The sequence below is a fragment of the Sphaeramia orbicularis genome, chromosome 2, assembly GCF_902148855.1.
Source record: "Sphaeramia orbicularis chromosome 2, fSphaOr1.1, whole genome shotgun sequence".
NCBI lineage: Eukaryota > Metazoa > Chordata > Actinopteri > Kurtiformes > Apogonidae > Sphaeramia > Sphaeramia orbicularis.
Window position 1 is genome coordinate 14,932,699 of NC_043958.1, and position 22,564 is coordinate 14,955,262.

Here is a 22,564-nt window from a genome sequence, read left to right on the forward strand (position 1 = left end):
TGAAACATATTTTTCATGTATTTAATTGAAATCTAATCTCAGGCTGTGATTTGTCTTCATCTGGTGGATGTGGTACTCAACATGGACACTAGATGGAGCCATTTCATATAGAGCTACGTGCGTCTGACCTGGGCCGTATATACAGTTGTGGAAAACATTATTAGACCGCCCTTGTTTTCTTCAGTTTCTTGTTCATTTTAATTTCTGGTACAACTAAAGGTACATTTGTTTGGACAAATTATAATGATAACAACTAAAATAGCTCATGAGAGTTTAATTTCAGAGCTGATATCTAACCATTTTCCATGGTTTTCTTGATAATAACCAAAATCCCTTCAGTTCTTACATCAACAGCTATGGCATTGTACAACCAAAAACAGTGCTTTTAGTCATTCCATGTTTTCTGTTCTGTCTGTTTTAGTCACATGATACACACAGGAGTAATTACTTGATTGCAGAACCATTGTTTTTGATGACTTTTGATGGTCTAATAATTTTTTCCGCGACTGTACACTCCTTTCTATTTAAATAAATGCTGAGAGAGGACTTTTTTTGTCGATTTTGCTGATGAATTGAATAAACTGCACTGAAAACAGGGCATTTCTTTGTGACGTCAGTGGATTTGATTTTATTGTGTCCTGTTTCGAAAATATCCGTTTTGATACAAATTGTCCTCAAAGTATAAAAATAGAGATATTGAATGAGAAAACCATCCAGCGAATGTCTGGGGAAGGAATGAATCAGTGGCAAGACTGTCCTTAGAGTTGTGCGTGTTCCTGAAAACTGTTTTTCTGTTTTGTTCTTTCACATTTTTTTGTGTACAACCTATTAATTTCTTCTGGAAAACCATGTCCAAACCCTTTTTTCCTGTCTAGTCATTATTGTCTTACCCTCTGTTGGACATGTTTTCTCCACCTCTCCTCCAAATTTAAAACAATTATTCATCCAAGTCAGGCATCTCCCTGAGTGTCCTCGTCTCTACTGTTATTTATGTGTCGACAGATTGTTTAGGGCGGTGAGAACAGATGGTAATTAACATGCATGGCCTCCAAATCCCTAGAATCTTAAAGAACTTTATTGCTCTCAGCTGCCAAACTTTGACACTCTCATATTGACGATGTTATCATTAAAAATAAGTGCACAGAAGTAATATTTTTATACCAAAAGGGTAGGTTTATTACAGATTAGTATTAAACTGGTTGTAGGTTTTAAACATGCATGCATATAATTTCACTGCATTCTATGTACACTCTTTATAAAGGAATTTTACACACACATGATGAAAAAATACACAATAATACATGTCTCTGTTTGTTATGAGTCCAAACCTAAAGTGTTTTTACAGTACACCTTCGGTGCGTTTACTCCTCCACACCACCAGGGCGGTCATGAGTAGTGTGACCAGGACGGGCACGGCGATGAACGGAGCGAGGACGCTGATGGGTGGGTCGTGGATGAGGCGGCCGGTCAGAGCGCAGTCGTGGAAGTACAACCGGTGGATCTGCATGAAGAAGCGGTCAACGATGTGATTCGGCCAAAAGCAGCTCATCCTCAGGGCTACCTGGTATGTGCAGTTGGTTAAGCCCTCATAAATCCTGCAGAGGGCGACAAGACATCGTCAACAAATAAGAAATATATGGAAGAAATTGACAAAACTGGGGAATGTTTCAAGGCAGAGGTTTTTTTTAAATACCTCCTTGTAAACATGTTGGAAACTCAATTTGTTCTATGCATTAGTGAAAATGCTACTTCCCGTCACTAGTATTTGTTACCATTTTACAGCAGTTTCTGGGAGGTTTACTTTTGGTATTAGTAGTTATATGTAGTATTCAAATATTTGTAACAAAAGCAATTGTATTTTTTTTTTCAGGTACAGATCATGAATTAGTGTAATGCCATTACAAGAGAGTAGTTTACCATCCATCCATCCATCCATCCATCCATCCATCCATCCATCGAGGAGTTCATTACAAAGTGATTTCGATGCCCCATTTCTTAATGCAATTTTCTAATTAAGGCTATACATACAGAACATCTCTTGTTGATATAGTGTGTGTATACATGTTTTATAACTTGGCAAAACATCCTTTTTTCTGTCTCAGAATTGTCATTTCGTTACCACATTTTTAGAACAATTGACATAGTTTTGATATTATGTGTTTTCACATTTGTAGTGTATTACCTTTTGGTTTTTTTTTTGTCTCAACAGCTTGTCTGTTTTTTCCTTTTGTTTTCTGGCTTTTGTCCCTGTCAAAAATTGGTGAGAGCACTCGTAGCTGATTACAATGTTTTGTCGCTGTGATACTTGCCTTGTCTCGTCTTACTAGACCTGTTCTGCTAACACAGTGGAAACAAAGTGTGGATATAGATCTGGCACCGTCCGCTATCATTCTGGAGTCAGTAGAAAAAACTCTGGGTTCTTTGGCCTGTTTTGTATTTCTTTGAATGAATCATACTGGGAGGAAGGTTGTTCCAAAGGAATATTTGCACAGACTCGTCATTAAAATGATTCATTCTTAGCCACAGAAAACATTTTTACATGTAGTTTCAGTTGGAGCTTGGAGGTGGTTGCTTTTATTCTTTCAAATAGTGAGGACTTGACAGTAACACATCGATAGTGTAAGTCAGAAAAACTGGAATAGTCACCAAATGGTGCGATCACATCCTATGAGCTAGGTTAATAAGTGACTGAATAGCATCTATTGGTTTGAAATGTTAACCACATGTTTTTGACGTGTACAGTACGCCAGCAACACACACAGCCAACACACTCCCAATAATAACCAGACAAACCACCAATATGAAGCTGGGACGGACAGGGACTAAAAAAAGGCCCTGGACTTTTTCCAAAATTTAGGCCCACAACTCATACAGGATTAAGCATTTAAATAACCACCTCCCAGTGTGTCAAGATACTCTGCCACAACCCTAGATAAGATAGTCACAGAGAATAGCATTTCACACTCAACAATTATTTGTGTTAATTTATTTATTTATTTACAAAGCACTAGTAGTCTTAAAATAGGATTATGTCGGGTAGAGCATCCTGGCACATCCTGGGACTTCCTGCACTTTTTCTGTCATGATCTTTGAAGCTACAGCTATCTTCAACCTGAATTATCAAATGATTTTTTTTAAATTATATTGTTCGCTACTATGTGTAGCCAGCTGATTGTATAACATGTATCAGATACTTTAGAATTACCTTCAAATACAGCTGCGGAAAAAATGATTAGACCACACTAGTTTTCTTCAATTTCTTGTTTATTTTACTGCCTGGTACAACTAAAGGTACATTTGTTTGGACAAATATAAAGAAATCTACAAAAATAGCTCATAAGAGTTTAATTTCAGAGCTGATATCTATCCATTTTCCATGTTTTCGTGGTAATAACCAAAATCACTTCAGTTCTTACATCAGTAGCTGTGGCATTGTACTGACAAAAACAGTGCTTTTAGGCATTCCATGTTTTCTTTTCTGTCTGTTTTAGTCACATGATACACACAGGAGTTAGTACTTGATTACAGAACCATTGTTTTAGATGACTTTTGATGGTGTAATTTTTTCCACAATTTTATAACCTATTCATTAAGTCTTCAATATACCATACCCTTTAATAAATTAAATTAAATATGACAACGATGGCTGTGCTTCGGCTACTTTTAATTAGGCTTTACCATTGTGGGGGGAAAGAAGAGAAGGCGCAGTGTGTGTGTGTGTGTTTGTGTGATAGTGTGTGTATGTGAGAGACAGAGAGACACCCATAAGTAATTTTTAGAGGATTTTGACATATGCTAGATAAGGGGGGGCTATCAGAAGTGACACTGGAAATGAGTTAAATATTCGCGGACTACCCGGAATTGTGGCGCTTTTATTTCCATATTTGTTTGTTGTTCGTGATATTTCACGCATCCATTTTGACAAGCCCAAACGTGCCAAGTTGGACTGCATTAACTTTGAATGCAGTCATCATCATCATGACAAGTCGATGTTCTTTTACCCCAATTCACCACATCAGACAGCCGTCAGTGGAACGGACATTCTAGACTTTGCCAGAGTGTCCTAGTGGTCAGTCCGCCCCTGATATGAAGTCTCTAGAGTCATGACATCAGCTTCCAGTTTGAAGACTTAGTGAACTTGGTTTCTGTCAATTTTGCCATGCTGAAACCAGAAATTAATCACTATCTCTACTATTATTGGGAAATTTTACATAATCACAAAAAAGAAGTTGAATGCCAAGGCAAACTGTAGAATATAAACTTCTGACTTCAACACGACTTATATAAGCTACAGATCAACTCGTGATGCCTTTGAAATGTCCTTCCAGAGAGGGGACTCAACTCAGAATTCCTGCTGCTTGGAAAAAAAAAGTCAAAGGAGTGTCTAGAATTACCAGTGGGTTTTAACACAGCTAAATATAACTGTGAGGTGGTAGAGGGCAGGGGAAATGGAGATGCATACCAACAGGGTAGCACCCTCAGTACAGTACAGTATTGCACCACACCAGGAGAGATTCTGTTCCGGATGACCGCTGGAGTAGAAGGCAGTCATAAAACACTACTAGGAAAAATCCACCCAACGTTTGGACACTTAATGAGCATTTTCTTTCCTGACATGTGATATATTTTTACAGCAACTGATGCAACAGGTGATCATGTGAAAAAATGTCCCACCCCACATTTCAGTAATGACAGTTGCATCAGTATCGAGGAATATGGCACGTTGGACTTTCCACAAGGGGGACAAGTTATTTTTTTCCAGGCCCTATAATAAAGTTATTTACAACCCTGTATATAGCACAGGGAATGTATGTCATAAAATCATGGATTACAACACAAAGGGGTAGGTTTTTAATGTACCTGCTGCTTCTCTGTGTTATAAAAGGTTTTCCAATGATTTGTTTTTAACCTGTTAAGCTCAGGGCCATTTGTTTCCACTCTGAAACATTTCAATGTAGCACAAAACAATGGAGTAGCCAGTAGCTTAAGTTTTTTCATGTAAAATCATGTTATGATCAGAAAACAGCAAAGATATGACACAATTCATGGTCATCGCTTCATAATGCAACCTTTATTTCTGCTCTTCTTTGTCTGGTTCGGTGAGTTTTATTGGTAGAGAAATAATACTTTTACTGCTAGATCTGCTCAGTGTTAGCTTAGCGCTGCAAAGTTTGTCTCATTGGTCTGTTTTATGAGACTATTCATGACATACGCTGGTCTCAGACTGTGAGCTTGGTTTAGATATTTGGCCATTTTAAACGCTTGTTGTTTGGATTGTGTTCTCTTGTCCGACACTTGGTTTTAGGGCTTGGCCAAGCAAGTGAGAAAGCACTGTGCAGCAGTACTAATCATTCCATATCTGTTTTTAAAAACTAATTTAGCAGCAACCATAATAGGTCAAATTGTAGGTCTAAGCAAGTACTTTAACATGCCATTAAAAAATAATAACCACATATTTAATAACGGAGTAATGGAGTGAGGAAAATATACAGCAGTTATTCAACATTTGGAAAAACTGACAAAAAGTGCTGTTGTTCAAGGAAAGTGCAAATATTTAGCATACTATACTTTTTTAAATAGATGAGAGTACATTATATCCAAAAATGAAATTGATATCATTTTTATTTTAGTTTTAAAAGACATTAATGGTAACAGAGTGAGAATCCAAATAAAGTAATGGAGTGAGGTGTTTATTCAGTGCAATGCACCATAATAATAATAATCAAAAATTTTATTAAGATACTGATAAAATTATCAGTCTTTGGTGACAAATGTTTCATTACTATATTTAATACACATCTTCCTGCTGCTCTTTATCATAAATAAGATTCAAAATCATTGTATTATTTGATTATTGGGAAATGTAAGATTAGACACAGGCATATATTTTGAACATATTTATTTACACATTGCTATTTACAATCTGAATTTATGCTGTATACATTCATTTACAACCTTTACTCTTCTTAATTTACACTGCATTCTCATATATTTTCTTATGTATTCAGTTGTAATTCAGGTACAAATTAAATAAACACAGTTTTAAAAACTAGAGATATATGTCTTTCATGCTGAATAATCAAAAATATTGTTTTAGAGAAAAAAGAAATTGATCTTGATGTTCACTTTCGCTTGGCCAGGCTCTTGAGCTGATGTTCTTCTGGTTATGTGGTTGCAATGCAGACAGAACTGGAACTGCCCTCAGTACCAGGGGCAACTGGGCCTAAGAGGCTATTTATTGTTTTTCTTCAGTCAGTATTGACCACCAGAGAGTCCAGACCTGAACCCAATGTAGAATCTTTGGGCTTTGCAGGAGAAGACTTTACACAGGAGTCACTAAGTCAGTGTTTTATTCTCTTTGGTCAGTAGAGCTGACTGTGTTTCTGCAGCTCAGAGCAAATGTAATGTGTGGCTATTGATACTATCTGTTTCTTATTAAATCTAGATTGTTTCTTATGTGCTGTAAAACTAATAAGTGAGTCATCCTAGGTGATAAAACCAGTCAGTGAAGTGATGTGCTGCAGCATGCACAAACACACAATCAACACTTTTGTAGATTTTTCTAATCTGATTATAAAAACAAAGTGTTAATTAGATGGTGGTGATGTTTTTGATTCTGCTGTCGCTCACACTGATGAGTTTTGGTTTTCCAATGTAAATAGAACTCTCATCATCCCTGATCACTCTGAAGAAACAAGCACAGGTTTTCTGATTTTTAGAGTTTGCATTAGTCATCTTCTGAGGGAACTTATGACAATGTCGTCTGTTCCTCTGAGTTCCTTTGAATCTGAATCATACGACATTAACGTTATAGATGCTCCTCATTATCCTGATAATCTATCTGCTTGGCAACACTGCTCCACATGTGCTTCAGTCTCCTCCTGTTATCATTTTGTATCATTTTTGTACAGAACAAATATGTAGAAAGCAACAAGTTTTCTGTTATTGTTGTGACATGATGTTTGTTTGACACAGTTTCATTGGTTGATAGCTTCATTCATGTTGCAAAAGCTCAGCAAAATTTGCCTTGTCTGCTTATTTGCCACAAAATTTTCAGATTATGTGAGGGAGTCCAAAAAAGTTGCAAAAAATATGTTAATGTGTAAATTAATCTTACAAATCACAATTTTCTTTCAGGCTCTGATAACCAGCCAACTGGAAAGAAAAGTATATAATTGGTAAAATCACCTGCCACTAACATTTAGAACCTGGACTGAGATGTCATGCATTTATATTATATACTATAATTGTATATTTGTGTAAAATATGCACAAATGATCATCCTCCTGAGACCCATGGAAGTAAAAGTTTTGGCTTTTTTACATTAAATAATTGCTTTGATGCCACAGTTTTCACATACAGAACTTTTTTTTTTTTAAGCTGTGAAACTGTAGTCTCCTACAGAGGACAAAAATGAGCATATTGGGAGGTCTAAATTAAGCAAATAAGATAGATAAAGATAATGACTCCCATAGAAACAGTGTAGTGTTAGATACGAAGACATCAGTTATGATTTCAAGCTGGGATAATTGCCCAATACACAATATGCTTTATATAGCAACAAATTCACCTCATTATACTTTTATTTTCAGTGTCACTGAAGTGTTCCACATCTAGTTCTTCTGTTTCTAGTGTTCTAGCCTTCATGCTTTATTTATCTGTCGCACTGACAGCTCTCTACTGAAGCCCGATGACAGCATCAAAGACTGTTCCTAAGAGTTTTATGGCGCGTGTTTACTCTGATGAATTAAGCCGGCACAGATACCAACACAACTAATTAGAAGATGGACCTAAAGGAAGAGTGTGTGTTGAGGACAGGGAGCCGGGAGGGAAATTACACATTTTGACAGTAGCGTCTTGTGTCCTGTGGGCTTCACGGCTCCTTTTCACCCTCCTGTCTGGCTCATTCTGCGACTCAGTGTGTTTGGGGAAGGAGCCACCCAAGCACTGCTCCGAGACTCAGTGTGACACATGCATCACAGTGTCTGACAGATACAGTAGAAGACAGGTCAAGACAGTGGGAGCGAGGGGAATCTGACTGTAGATGGTGACTGCAGGTTGGAGACTGACAAACTGCTACTTTTTCAGTTCAAGTACTTTTCTACCATGACTGGATCAGGTTGCTATGAATGCTCACTTTTATCAAATCAAACCAGGCACCGGGGACAAAAACAAAAAAAACCAAAAACAGTTGCTGTTGCATGTTTTGGCAAACTGCAAATACTTGCTGTATCAGAGTAGAAGATTCAAAATTTTGTTGCCTTCCCTGAATAATGTCTCAGCAGGAAAAAAATTACTTAGAACATTAGATACATCTATTCTATGTAGCTCCTGTATGAAATCCACAGATGGGTCAATCATTTTGGACAATGAGGTACATATTGGGACAGTTAATTCTCTTCTCAAAGCCCCTAAACCAGTGGTTCCCAACCTTTTTTGGCTCATGATCCTATTTTAACATCACAAATTTCTGGCAACCATGTTGCAAATAAACGTTTATTTTAGACAACATTTAGGCTATGTAATGTATATAATGCACCTTTTTGGTGTCTGCTTCTCAGTTTCTCTTGGAGATGTCTTAGCAGGGCCAGGCAGGCGAAGAAATCTTTCCATTCTCCAGTTTTCTGACTGTGACTGTGTCCGGGCAGGTTGAGTTGTAGTAACGCACACGGTCACATGATCGGGTCAATCAAGATATGCCCTCTCAGATATTATATCCTCAATTTTATTTGAACTTGATTTTTATTAGAAAAAGTGTGTTGCGTTTTAATTATAAAGAAATATTTATTGAATCATTAAAATATTTATTTATTTATTTATTTATTTATTTATTTAAATCAATTACTAGAAATTTCAGGTGACCCCAAGGTTGTAAATGATGCTTATATTTGGAAATCATCTTAAATACCCAAAAATTCCTTGGTTTTACAAGTCATGTGATATGGAAGCTATGCTGGTTGTTTTACTCTTGGTACATTGATTATCTGACACCCAGCAAGATTATTCACTATGGGGAAGTACATGTCCTACTCTCTATTCTATGGTTTACACAAACTCGTTGACAACATTTTAGTCTAGCAAATGAGTTGCTAATGTAACTCTTCACAACTATGCCAGAAGAGGGACAAATATGAGCTTCAGTGTAAAACTCACTCCATGGTCTCAGGCCAGTTGCACCACAGGCCTCTGTCCAGTCCTGCCATGTCGAACTTGAACTTGGCTAAGCAGAACTCGTTGATCATGCTTTCGTAGAAGCCTCTGTTGCAGCCAGACACTGATGGAAGCACTTGAGCTAGAGGGTGAAAAAAGTCAGAAAAGTAAAAAAAAATAAATATTACAATTGCTTCAGGTACAACCATGTGAACACTGTTAAAACACAATGGATTTTCTAAAGCACTACAGAGGTTATCTGCTGTATGTAATTCTAGATAATGAGGAGTATGTTTGCGTAACAAACAAGGTCATGTCCTGGCACAGCTTATTCCTATTAGACCATTTCTTCCCTATTAGGCTGTTACTTTCACTAAGAAAAGATTTTAATTTGCAGCCTGAGTCCCAATCCCATTTGTTTACATCAGAGATGTGTGTAAACAGTGTCTTAATGTGGAGGCAGACTACAGCCATCCCGCAGGACTCGCTGCTGAATATAACACCAGCGAATGGTTCAGTGGGACGGGGAGCTTAAGCCGGCGGAAAAGGCCTGCACAGAACGAACAGGTTGTTGTTGCGATGGGGAAACATGGCGAGGCTCGGTCTGCGGCGGCCTGATAAGGGCCAGCAGAGCACCCATTATGTTTGCTCTGTCCCAGCTGGTGTCCTGAGGGTCTAAAACACTCAAAGGACGACTAAATGTGTTGACATGGCTTTCAATAGAGATGTAACCTAAAGAAAAGATGGTGCAAAACAGTCCAGACCCCATTTGTGATACTCTGTTAAGCCTCGGGCAGACAGTCTTAAAGTTTATCAGCTGCGGTCACTGTGAGACATGGATCTAGTAAAGTTTAGTGTGGGACTGTTTGTGGAGTGGGCGGCTGTAACATTTACTGAATTTCAGGCAAGAACAAAACGTTAACACGTCATTTACCTGTTCTATGTAGTTCAATATTTAAGCTAATGATTGCACTGGTGCAAACCTGGTATTTATTTTGTATATGTTGAGTACAACCTCCATAGCTGATGGGGAGGAGTAGAATTAGCAGCTACTGAGACTCAGGAAAATGGAACAGTTTAGGATGACAATTTTGCATCTCTTGAGGTTAGCATTTTCAACCCCAAACTACTGTTGTGTCGATCAATATGTCATTTCATGTTACATTCTTATTGGTTGTTAACTAGACTAGACACTGAGATAGTCAAACTAAATTTCGGTCACTAACAGATTTTTGTCAAGGCTGCTTTTGTTTTCAAGATCACTCCAAATTTCAGAGGCAGCTGGGCTTAAGAGGCTACCATTAGCTACAGTAGCACCATATCTAAGCTAACAAATGACTGCGTTGCAGACATCCATGATAACATGATTTCTATGTAAAGACTTGGGTTGCTTATTCCATGAAAAGTTTAGACTCACTTACAAAATTCCTGTGTCTCAAACCTGTGTAACCTGTGTAACCTGTGTAACACCACCTACAAGTATCTGAGACATGGAGCTTGCTGGCATCAAGAAACAACGAGCCTCAAGCAAACTACATGTGAGCACATAATGACACACCAATGTTACACATTAAAAATAACAGTTTCTTAATGCAAATATAAATGTTAGAGGGTTTCCAATTAAACTTGGAGCATTATTTCTGACATTGTAGTTCATATACAAGCTAAAGTGGAACTGTAACCAGGTCCTCATCTATGCTTCACAGTTTCTGTTCCTTCATTAACTGATACTCTCCAGAAATGTATTTCATTATGTGATGCAATATCAAACTAAACAAACTAGAAAAGTTCAACTAGTGCTTCCCATTCCAACCCTCCCATCAAGTACATTCCAGGGCACAAAAAAATCCCACAGTACCTCCCACAAATACCAAAAACAAGATAAACATTTGGCGAAACTAGTCTAGAAAAATCAAAACCCTCAGACTAGTTGCCAAAACAACCATGGTAAACTAACTTTTCCTCTGACTCTTAAAACCTAATGGAAAAGTTGTAGCTATAACAATCCTGAAATGAAATTGAATCAAATTGGGACTAGATGGTTTAAAATGCTAAATGAAAACTGGAGTGAGAAATCTAATGTATACTGGTAATGACTGAGAGATATACGGTGTATTTGAGCTGTCAAGACTTCGATGGATGGCCTGCTTCACTCCTCTGTTGGCATCTGCTGCTGTGGAAATCTGACATTCAGCCGTTAAAAGCTGCCTTTCAACTTGGCTGACGATCAGCATTTCATTCACATTTGGTTTCCCAGGAAAACCATGACACAGGCTGCAGGGCTGCTCGTCAGACAGTTTGAGATTTATTGACCAGCTGCTTTTAGCTTCTTTTTTTAAGTTTCAGGTGAAGAATATACCCATCTGAGTACCAGAAATCATGATTTTGAGTCAGGCATTCTACGACTCAATATTTATGGGTTTAAAAAAGCAATGCTCATGAATACACCATGATCTATTAAGTGGAGATGTCACTCATGTTGAAACCGCTGCTTTGCTGTTTCGCATTTTCACTGGTGTGGAGTGAAAGTAAAGCCATAATAGGATCTCACCTAGAGACAGGAGTCCTGAAAGCCTTCTCAGATTCTCCCACATTAGATATTTCTCATCAACACCCCTTTTTATTTCGCTCATGATGAATTCCACGTTTGTCTGACAGCTTTAGCTACTTTCCAGATGAGGATTTTACACAGTGAATAATATAAGAAGCTTTTAAAACACAACTTTTTGTTGTCTCTGGGTCACATTTCAGATAGTGAGTTATTCGCAGCTCCAGTAAATATTGACTCTGCCTCTATACTTTCCACATGACTTCATTTTAATAAATATTTAGTGACTGGGAAAAAAGGAGAAATCAGTGGATCTGTTCTTTCCACTTAATCATATGATTTATCGTGTGTCCCTGGAAAACCTAGTTTAAACTAACTTTCAGCAGTAACAATAGTAGGATGCTGTAAAACACTGATGCTTCACTATTAATATTCTAATGATTTAATCCATAAAGACCTAGCACTACTTTTGTGGTGGTTTGGAAACAAATTTTTCTCTATATTTACCCTTTCTTAAGTGATTTATCACTATTTATTGTAATATTATCCTCTTTGTTTTGCGTTTCTTCAGTAAAAATCTTGTATTTTTCTATATTTCATTTACTGATCATGTAGATGTTCATTTAAGCTCAGAGTAAATTCAAAGGTTATTATATCAGAAACAGAGAAAACTGAAGAAAAAGTGACTTTTTCAGTTAAATATATCATTTACTAAACATAAACCAAGTGTCTCCATCCACTGTCACTGATCAAACTCCATGGGTGTTTCTACATTCACTACGGAGCCCCTGAACATCCAAATGGGTCATATTTAATAACCATGAAAAGACGATAAACTGTAGTTTTCAACAATTATTAACATGGATTGACAGGATTAGTGGATCAACAGATATTAAACCGTTTACATCAGTAGATAGTTTTGGTCGACAATGGATGTTTGAGCCTTTATGGGTTAATTCTACAAACTTTTACTGTAAAACCAGCTGAAGAGGGACATGTGTGGAACTGACAAGCCTGACATATGATGCATGATACAGTAGAGGAGATTTTACACAATCGACCCATCACAAAGACTCTGATTGGGGTTCAGGTCTGGACTCTTTAGTCTCTATCAAACTGATGGTTGCTTCATAAATGACAAGCTCTTCACTGCATCAGTTAAAGGGTTAAAGAACTTGTTGCAGCTCAAACATCTGAATCACTACAGGAGTTATCTGAACTAATGGCTTAGTTAAATCCAGGTGGTGACTTTTTTTTGTCCAGGCTGTGTATGAGGGGATTCACATTTACCCAGATGGATGGAAAACTGTGACCTGTAAAGCTGTCCTACAAATGTAGTGCAGGAAAAAGTACAATCTTTGCTTCAGAAATGTTTAACTTATAAAGACCCAATCATCCATTGCAGACCAAAAGCATCTACTGATCTATGATGTTTCATACCTGTTGATCCCCTAATTGGATCAGTTTGTCATCTTTTCATGGTCATCAGATATGACCCATTTGGATGTTCAGAGGCTCCGTAGTGAACGTGGAAACACCGTCATCTTCTAAAATGTTGATTCACCACTCAAACCCATGGAGTTGGATCAATGACAGTGGATGGAGACACTTGGTTTATGATGTATTTTACTGAAAAAAGTCACATTTTCTTCAGTTTTGTCTGTTCTCATATCCTCCTGAGACCCATCAATGCATTTTTGTCCTCTGTAGGGGACACAAGTTTCACAGTTTTGCTTAAAAAGGTTATCCACTGCAAAGGATATTCCATTCAAAAATAAATAAATTAAAATAATTTCAGAAATGTATGTGGAAAAAACTGTTGCATTATACAGTTTCCAATCAAGACAGTTGTTTCATGTAAAAAAGCTAAAACTTTTCCTTTCCTGAGTCTTAGGAGGACAGAATTATCTTTGAATTGACTTTGAGCATTTATGAGTATCTATATGATCAATGAACTAAATAATGGAAATTACATAGTTTACACTGAAAAAATGCCAAATGCAGACATATTATAACACATGGTGATAAATCCCTTTTCATTTGAAAGTTGTGAGGTGTTATAGCCACGTACTGTGAATCAGTTGGATCTACAGCAGTGTGAGTGACATGCGCAAACACTGACCAGGGAAAAAGGGCGTTTTGTCTTACATTCTTTAAAATACTTCCAAATAACTTATAAAAATGTAGGAAGAGGAGCATCTGAGTGGACCCAAACACTCACCTGCCATCAACAACAGCAGCCCGGCTCTGAGGAGCGCGGTGCCGTCCACGGCCATGCTCCCACACCCACCCCCCTCACACACTCCCACAGGTTTTACGCGCTCTGCTTTCTCCGCTCACTCTCTGGAGATCAGGTGGACGGAGCTCATTTTTCCTCCTCTCTTCCAGCCCAAGCGACGTCCACCCTTCAGACTCAGCACCGTTTACAGTTTAGAAGTATCCGCCGCTTCCACCGCTGTGCGCTCAACTGGAAGCGCAAAGTGATTGCGCGTAAAGACTGAAAAAAAGCCCCCTTGACCTTCGGAGCAGCAGCCTCCTTCCCTAATCATAGAAACCACCTGTCATCTGATCCCAGAGCTGCTCCCAGGGGACAAAACAAAGTCAAACACCAACATTAGAACCAGTTCCCTTCACTGTCCTCACACAACCATCATGTCTGACTGGGACTGAAACCGCTCACTCTGTAAATGCAACGCAAACAGGGTACGTGAACGCACCGCAGTCTTAAATTGAAATTACTCGCGTTTTTCTTTAGACTTATTCAGGATTTCTAATGGATATCGTGGAAAACCCGTATCCACTTAGATCCACTTTTCTTAAACCGTCCATTCACCCACGTGGATTCGCTCACCACGCGCAAAGAGGCAGTTCCCATTTCCAGCCCCAGTCTTATCAGGCAGATCTCAGGCAGCTCAGTGAAGTCACTAAGTGAATATTTTATCTGGAGTTTTGGAATCATTATTGGATGATTACGGTGGGGTTCATTACTGTTCTGGGGGCCGCCGTGGGATGTGCTGCCACCCAGTGTGTCTGTCTGTCTGTCTGTCTGTGGTGGTGCTGATTGTGTGTGTGTGAGGGTGTGTGTACGTGTGTGAGAGACAGTAAATCCCTGAACTCTAATGTTTCATGTATTTCACTAAGACAAGACACTGACAGACACTGACAAGTGTTTATTCCCTTAAGTTTGTTTTCTTTTTTTTCCACTGAGACAGGTTTGGCTGATTTGAAACCCTTTAAGAACATTAACTTCATTTATCTTTGACCAAAGTGACCATAATATGGATTATTTTGGTGATTGTTGCACTTTATCATTTAACCCATAAAGACCCAGTGCTACTTTTGTAGCAGTTCTCAAATTAACGTTTCTCTCTCTTTAACCTTTTTTAAGTGATTCATCACCTTTTTTTTTCTCAGTATTATCCTCTGTATTTTGCATTTTTCACTGTAAATCATGTATTTTCCTATATTCCATTTCCTATATTTTACTTAGATATTCATGAAAACTCAGAGTGAATTCAATGTTATTATATCAAAACAGACAAAACGGAAGAAAAAGTGAGTTTTTCAGCAAATCTATCATTAACTGAACATAAACCCAGTGTGTCCATCCACTGTCATTGATCCAACTCCATGGGTTTTACTGGTGAATCAGTGTTGTAGAAGATGGCTGTGTTTGGGCTGTAACTGTGGAGCCTCTGAATGTCCAAATGGGTCATATCTGATGACCATGAAAAGATGACAAACTGTATTTTACACCAATTATATCCATGTATTGATAGGATTAATGAATCGACAGACAGGTATTAAATATTTTGTGTCAGTAGGTGCTGTTGGTCGCCCATGGATGTTTGGGTCTTTATGGGTTAATTTAATTGTAATGGTATCATTTCACTTTTGACTCATCAGATTTTTCACACACTAAACATTCAATAAGCGCTTCATACATTGTAAACACACTTCACACACTACACATTTCACTATTTGGCAGTTTGTTTTGCATTAGATAATGCAGAATAGAATAGAATAGAATAGAATAGAATAAGCTTTATTGTCATTGCAAAATACAATAGTCCGGTACAATGACATTTGGTGCAGTGACAAGGATTAAATAATGGTTAATTAACAGTTAACTATCATCTAATTCATGTAAAGTATGCTATTAATTCATACATGAAAGACTCAATGACTCATACAGATCAACTTAATTCATCCCCAGGAGACATTTTTCATCAGCTCAAGAAAATACAAGAAACAGTAAATATGAACATTTCAGTCATACAGTGACTAAAAAACAAATAACTGTTGTTGACATGTGATATCTATCTATCTATCTATCTATCTATCTATCTATCTATCTATCTATCTATCTATCTATCTATCTATCTATCTATCTATCTATCTATCTATCTATCTGTCTGTCTGTCTGTCTGTCTGTCTGTCTGTCTGTCTATCTATCTATCTATCTATCTATATATATATATATCTATATCTATATATATATCTATAGCTATCTATCTATCTATCTCTCTCTCTCTCTCTCTCTCTCTCTCTCTCTCTCTCTCTCTCTCTCTCTATATATATATATATATATATATATATATATATATATATATATATATATATATATATATATATATGGATTCAAAAAATACTTGTAAACTTTTTTATTATTGTTCTATTGTGTTCTGTGATGTGTATACTGTGCATGATTGTCCATGCAACCACTCACTGTAATTTGTATTATTTGCTATATTTTAGAATTTTATACTTAGTTATACATGTATTTTCTTGTAATATATTGGACTGTAGGTTCTTTGTCTTCTCTACAATTACACATAAAGGTAAGTTAACTCACCATGCTACCAAGTGCTCTTTATGCACAACAGGAAACCTGTGCAGCTCTTAGAAAGAAGTAACAACTAAACATTACAAAGAGAAACATATGTTCACTCTATTCCACCAATGACCATGACATATCTGCATTCTGTATCTATATGACAGTTTTCCTCAGCTGTTTTCATTAAATTTCTCGTATTTATGTTTGTTTAGATGTATTTCTTGTTAGAATATCACATCCCTCAATAATATTATATTTAATCAAGCAACTAACCTGTATATAGTATTCACATATTAACATATTTGAATAGAAAATCCCAGTCAGCATTTTTGCGACAGATTAATTTGATTTGATTTTATTGCTCCAAACTGTTGTTATTATATCAGTTGACTTCTAATATGTGCCTATGTATGTGTATTTTAATTTTCGAGTACCACAAGTGTATTAAAACCATATCAATATACAAATAGACACTGACTTCATATGAAAGTGAACTGTTTGTTTTTGAGCCTGTGCATCTGTTTTCCATGTTTTCCCCAGTGTCTACCAATGCAGAACAATCTACTTTTATTTGCACCATATCCCCAGTTACATTTATGTTTCTTTTCATTGTCCTGTTTGTCTTGAATTCATTAGCATCATCTCCTATTTTTCCTTTTTGTTTGTATCTTCAACAAGATCTAAGTAACTAACTCATCAGGGAGACATCCAGGAACTTTATAAAAAATAGCCTCTCCATTAAATCTACTGCATTTTACAGCAATGTTTATTCATGTGCACTGGCCCTGTTAAATAAGCCAATTAAAACAGAACTGACATCACGATCCCATAATAAAATATAGTTCCTCCTAAAATCCACTAGAGGGCAGCAGAGTACACTAAATGAGCCTCATCTCATCCTGCACTGTCTATGGAGCTGTGAGGGCATTTTCCAAATACAACCAGTCATATCCCAGTTTTCTCATCTGACACAGATCACAAATCAATATCATTTTGTCCTCGCTGATTTTTTACCCCTGTCCTGTTTCACGGCTCTTGCATAGGTCCACAAACCAGGCCAGGGGAGCAGAACAGAGGAGTGGATGGTGTTGGGGTGGTGTACAAGGCTCCTACTGGCTTGTAAAATGAGCGGCCCTGAAAATGGTAGTATACTTCTACAGCCATTCCGTTCACCGCTGCAGCCCGCGAGACGATCACTATCAAAGTTTATAGGCTGTAGCTGCGGCTTCTGCTGCTGGGGGATATGTGCACAGGATGGAAACTTTTCAGAGGTTACACCAGAAGAAACAAACTAATGAACATACTTATTTCAGTGGCAACCTTTATGTCCTTTTCATGCAACCCTACCCCTAAAGGCCCAAACACCCAATACTGACCTAAACCATCTACTGATCTAAAAGATTGATTACCTGCTGATCCACTAATCCTATCAATATATGTAAACAATTGGTGTAAAATATAGTTTGTCATCTTTTCCTGGTCAGATATGGCCCATTTGGACGTGGAAACACAGTCATCTTCTACAACACTGATTCACCAGTAAAACCCATGGAGTCTGATAAATAACAGTGGATGGAGATGCTTGTTTTATGTTGAGTTAATGATATATTTTATTGAAAGTCACTTTTTCTTCCGTTTTCTCCGTTTTTATATAATCTTTCTGTTTACTCTGAGATTTAATGAACACCTATGTGATAAAGTAAATACAGAAAAATACATGATCTAAAGTGAAAAAAGTCAAAATAAAGAGGATAATATTACAATAAATTGTGATAAATTACTTAAGAAAAGTTAAATATGGAGGAAAAATCATTTGGGAACTTCTACTAAAGTAGTACCGGGTCTTTCAGTTGGCTAATATATACACATTCAACTTCCTATTTTAATATTTATGGTTAAAATACAACCTAAACCATACTATTTTTAACATGACTTAAATGCCACCCTAGATGCGTGACCTATGACCTGGAGGAGGCTTAAAAACTTTAGCTTTTATGATGCTATACAATATATCAGCCAAATAAATGTGACATTAAATCATGTTGATTTTCTGTTCTCCTGGTGCATGTGTATATATTTGGACTTCACACCATCCACCCCTGAACAGTACAACAAAATCTGGTCCTGACAGGTGTATGTATTGACAGCAGCAAACAAGCCTATTATCCAATCAGGAGAGGTGATAAGTGGGGTGGGCGGATTTAAAAAAAAAAAAAAAAAGCTCTAAACGCACCTAATCTTATCCTGATGGCTGGTTTAATTGGCTGAAAGAGATGTCCATCACATTAAAGAGGCGTGTTCTGGACGCCCACCCTAACTCTCGCTCACCATACCCCCCTCCATCCATCCGCCCCCCCCCCCCCCCCCCTCCTCCTCCTCCTCCTCCCAGCCACCGGCGCTATGGCAGTGTGAGGAGTAAATGGCCCAGAGTATCCGCGGTGGAAACAGACCTAAACACTGGTCTGGGAAACAATAAACAAACACAACAAGCGCTGCGTAAAAAGCTCTCGCGGATTTGGAAGGTGCGCGCGGACAACTCCGGCCGGTGTTCCAGACGCAAAAGAAGAAGACTCCGACGTTCCTGGTTGTTTATTCTCCTTTTCTTTTTTTCCTTTTTTTTGTCCTTATGTGAAAACGAGGATATCTTAATTGGACATGTGAGTTATCTGGAGTTAACAAGACAAGCGTTTCAAGATGAAGTTCGCCGCTTGCGTCCTCGTCACTCTGCTGGTGATCGGATCTGGTGCGGCGCAGTCAGGTGAGACTTCACAAACCACTCACCAAGTCCGGATACACGCACCTTTAACACCTATTTACACGCGCAAATATTGTCCACGGAGCCAGAATGGAACGCGCGAGGTTCCACTGAGATTTTAGTCCCGCGCCTGTCGGATATGCGCTCTGTGCCACTGGTCCAAACTTAACCCAACTTCACATCCACGCAGACTGATGCTGATTTACGCACACCTGCAGTAAATTAGGAGTCTGCGTAAAAACTGCCCGCATTTACCGGCACATCTTTAAACTTAAAAGACGCATCATAGGACATTTTTAGTTTTAATATTTGCTCCGCTATTTCCAATCTATAGTAAAAAAAAAAAAAAAAAATCAATTAAACTTCACTTCAACGCAGCCAGTCTCTTTCTTGCATAAGCGCAGCCTAAATATGAATGAATGCGCCATCATTTTTAATTTAATCCCTTTAAACTGACGCTTATAGACCAACCACCGAGGCTGTTTGAGTTCATTCCAAATGAATTGATCCCCAGTTGCACCAGTGGCACAGTTTTTTTTATTTTATTTTTTTTAATTTTATTTTATTCCTTACTGTTTTTTTTTTTTTTTTTAATAATTTAGATGCAGCAGATATACTGAGAGATGCCTTGTACAGGCTGCGTGGAAAACACATCTCGCTTTCATCACTGGGACCCCTGTGGTCTGTGTGTGTGTGTGTGTGTGTGTGTGTGTGTGTGTGCGTGTGTCCCTGGACGAAAATCACTTGAATATTTCAGCAGTGTTCTCATAAAGACATGTAATGTGTCCGTGGCACTCAATTGTACGTAATAGTGTTTTTATTAGCATCCCTGTAGGAGATTTGTTGATAGTTTAGCTGGGGATATTTACTTCTCCAGGGTGGAACATGTTAGATTTGAGGTTTAACCACTTGCTGTGTGATATTTTGCTTAGCAGATGCAGATTTTCATCAACATCACCCTGACTATTTATTGAAATGAGTACAAATATGTTAAGAACTAGAGCTTTTTAAACTTCCATAAGGACTTAATCTTGTATTATCTGCACCCAATTGTCTAATTTTGATAAAACTCAAGCTTGAGCAAATGGAAAAAAGAAGCGGAAGGAAAGTGAGAGTTTGTGGATGGGTGTTCAGAGATTCTGGGATTCCTTTTTTATGCCTCCAAGGAAGGAGACGTCTATTTTTTTCAGTGTTTTAGAGTGGTTTGTCCCACTCCCCTGCTGCCCTTGTGTGAATGCTGCCTATTAAACAGGAGTGGATGGATGCACGGATGAATGGGGAGAAAAGTGGCACCCTCACTCAGTTTATTTATTCTCCATGCATACGCTCCCATGCAAGATATTTGTAATGCAAATTCTGGCCAAGAATCTCAGCTATGCCTCTTGGGAAGTTCATTGTGTTGTATATATGTGTGTGTGTGTGTGTGGGGGGTGTGTGTGTGGGGGTATTTGTGCACTATCTGTTCACTTCTCGTCTAATCTCCACACTTTCCACTTAATCTCTCTTGAACAATTCAGCTTTTAACGCCCCGTGTATCAATCATATTCAAAGTCTGAGCAGGTAACAAGTAAGTCAAGGCCAGGGATGTTCATTTCACTGGTGTTTAACATGGTGATTGAATTTGTCTGTGCGCTCCTGCTGAGAGACAAATGTCTGCAGCATTCCCTCCAGTCAGCCGCTCCGCCAAGATACATACACTCAGCCCGTGTGTGTGTGTGTGTGTATGTGCGTTGTACTCTATGACAACATGTGCGCCAGGCATAGAGGTGTTCACACTGAGACTGATTGATGACTGTTGGCAGCGTGAGAGAGTGTGTCTTGCATCCTTTAAAGGCACCTTCTGCATGTTAACGTACATTTTAACATGATTTTAATGAAGCCTCAGATGCCAGGAGTACAGTTAGTGTGTGTAACCTTTACAAGATCCACTCATGTCATCTAGGTTAAAGTTATAACAGGAAAATTGCCTAGGATCCTCACCAGTCACCTGCTTCTACAAGTTACAAAATACTCAATAACTTTGGAACCACTAATGCTAGCATTTCAGTTCAGTAATCCAGGTAAAGGGCAGTTTCTTAGCTTTACAGCGGCATCAGGTGTGTCTCATTTGGACGTTCAGACTGTAAGCCAGGATAAGTAGAGTTTACTTTAAAAAAAAAATGGGAAAAGTGCCTTAAAAAAAAGATTAAGTAATGATTAATGAGCTTTTTAAGTACATTTAACTTACATTTAACTAAGATTTTAAGTTAAATGTACCTAAAAAAGTTCATTAATCATTACTTAATTTTTTTAAGGTAACCACTTTTCAAAAATGTTTTTTTTTTTTCAGTAAACTACTTATCTGGGCTTACAGTGCAGAGACTGTGTAGTGAATGTGAATATGTGTTGATTCCTCAAGAAAACCAATGTAGATGCTGGTTTTTAGGTTCAGTTATTGATACTGAGTTTTAATTAGTTTTCTCTGTTGTGATATAATAACCTTATTTTTTTAGTTTTGTGAACATCTACAAGGTCTGCTAACAATATATATATATATATATATATATATATATATATATATATATATATATATAAAAATACATATTCTTTACTGAAAAATGTAGAGAATAGTAAAATAATAAAGTGCTAGGAATGGGTAGATGTAGAGAGATTTAGTTTAGCTTTTGTTTAGTAAAATTTTTCCTGCTGTGAGTTCTTATAGTAGTAGGGTTTTTTTAAAAGGTAACTCAAATGAAGTGGATCCTCCTGAATGTGAATGAAAAGAACAGGGTAGAAATGCAAAAAATAAAAGTTCTACTACTTTAAGGGTTAAAATGTGGCTGAAACATGATTGAAATGACATCATGGTTCAAATATAAACTTAAGCCTAAGTCTAAATGTGTCACTAGTGACCTGTTGGATGTTAAGAGGTCAAAGTAGCAGTGTGAGCTGCTGTATTCATACCTTAAAGTATTATCTGTTGTGAGGTTATGACTTCCTAATGACATAGACCCATGAAATAAGCCACACTTAAAAGGCAAAAAATGAAAGGGAAGAAATTTAGTGTCTCTACTACCTCTGAAAGCAGCGTCCAAATTAAATTATAACACGATCATGACTGTTTCAGAGTATAAACATTGCTACATTACAGCATTGAACGAAATGCAGTTCGATGGAGAATCTCTTCTGTTTGTGTCAGGTTTGAGGAGTTGAAAAGGAGCTGGAGTTATAGATTTAGGACGGTTACTTTGTAGAGACTTTGACACTTTTTACAAGTGAAGTTTCAATCAGTACA

At 37.6% G+C, this 22,564-nt stretch overlaps 2 protein-coding genes across 2 annotated transcripts in view; one reads left to right on the forward strand and one right to left on the reverse strand.

Annotated features, from left to right (window-relative positions):
• Positions 1-535: 535 nt before the first annotated feature.
• On the reverse strand, positions 536-14,186 carry LOC115434962 (receptor activity-modifying protein 1-like). The gene is made up of 3 exons (XM_030157117.1): positions 13,920-14,186; positions 9,154-9,292; positions 536-1,595 (listed from the first exon to the last, which is right to left on the reverse strand). Exons 1-3 carry the CDS (start codon positions 13,972-13,974, stop codon positions 1,340-1,342), a joined length of 450 nt encoding a protein of 149 aa, XP_030012977.1. The 5' UTR covers positions 13,975-14,186; the 3' UTR covers positions 536-1,339.
• A 4,802-nt stretch (positions 14,187-18,988) lies between these two features.
• LOC115434306 (receptor tyrosine-protein kinase erbB-4-like) overlaps positions 18,989-22,564 on the forward strand; it is a 458,688-nt gene continuing 455,112 nt past the window's right edge. The window contains exon 1 of the mRNA XM_030156187.1: positions 18,989-19,293. Coding sequence (XP_030012047.1) covers positions 19,230-19,293 — 64 coding nt within the window. The 5' untranslated portion in view covers positions 18,989-19,229. The remainder of the gene's footprint in view (positions 19,294-22,564) is intronic.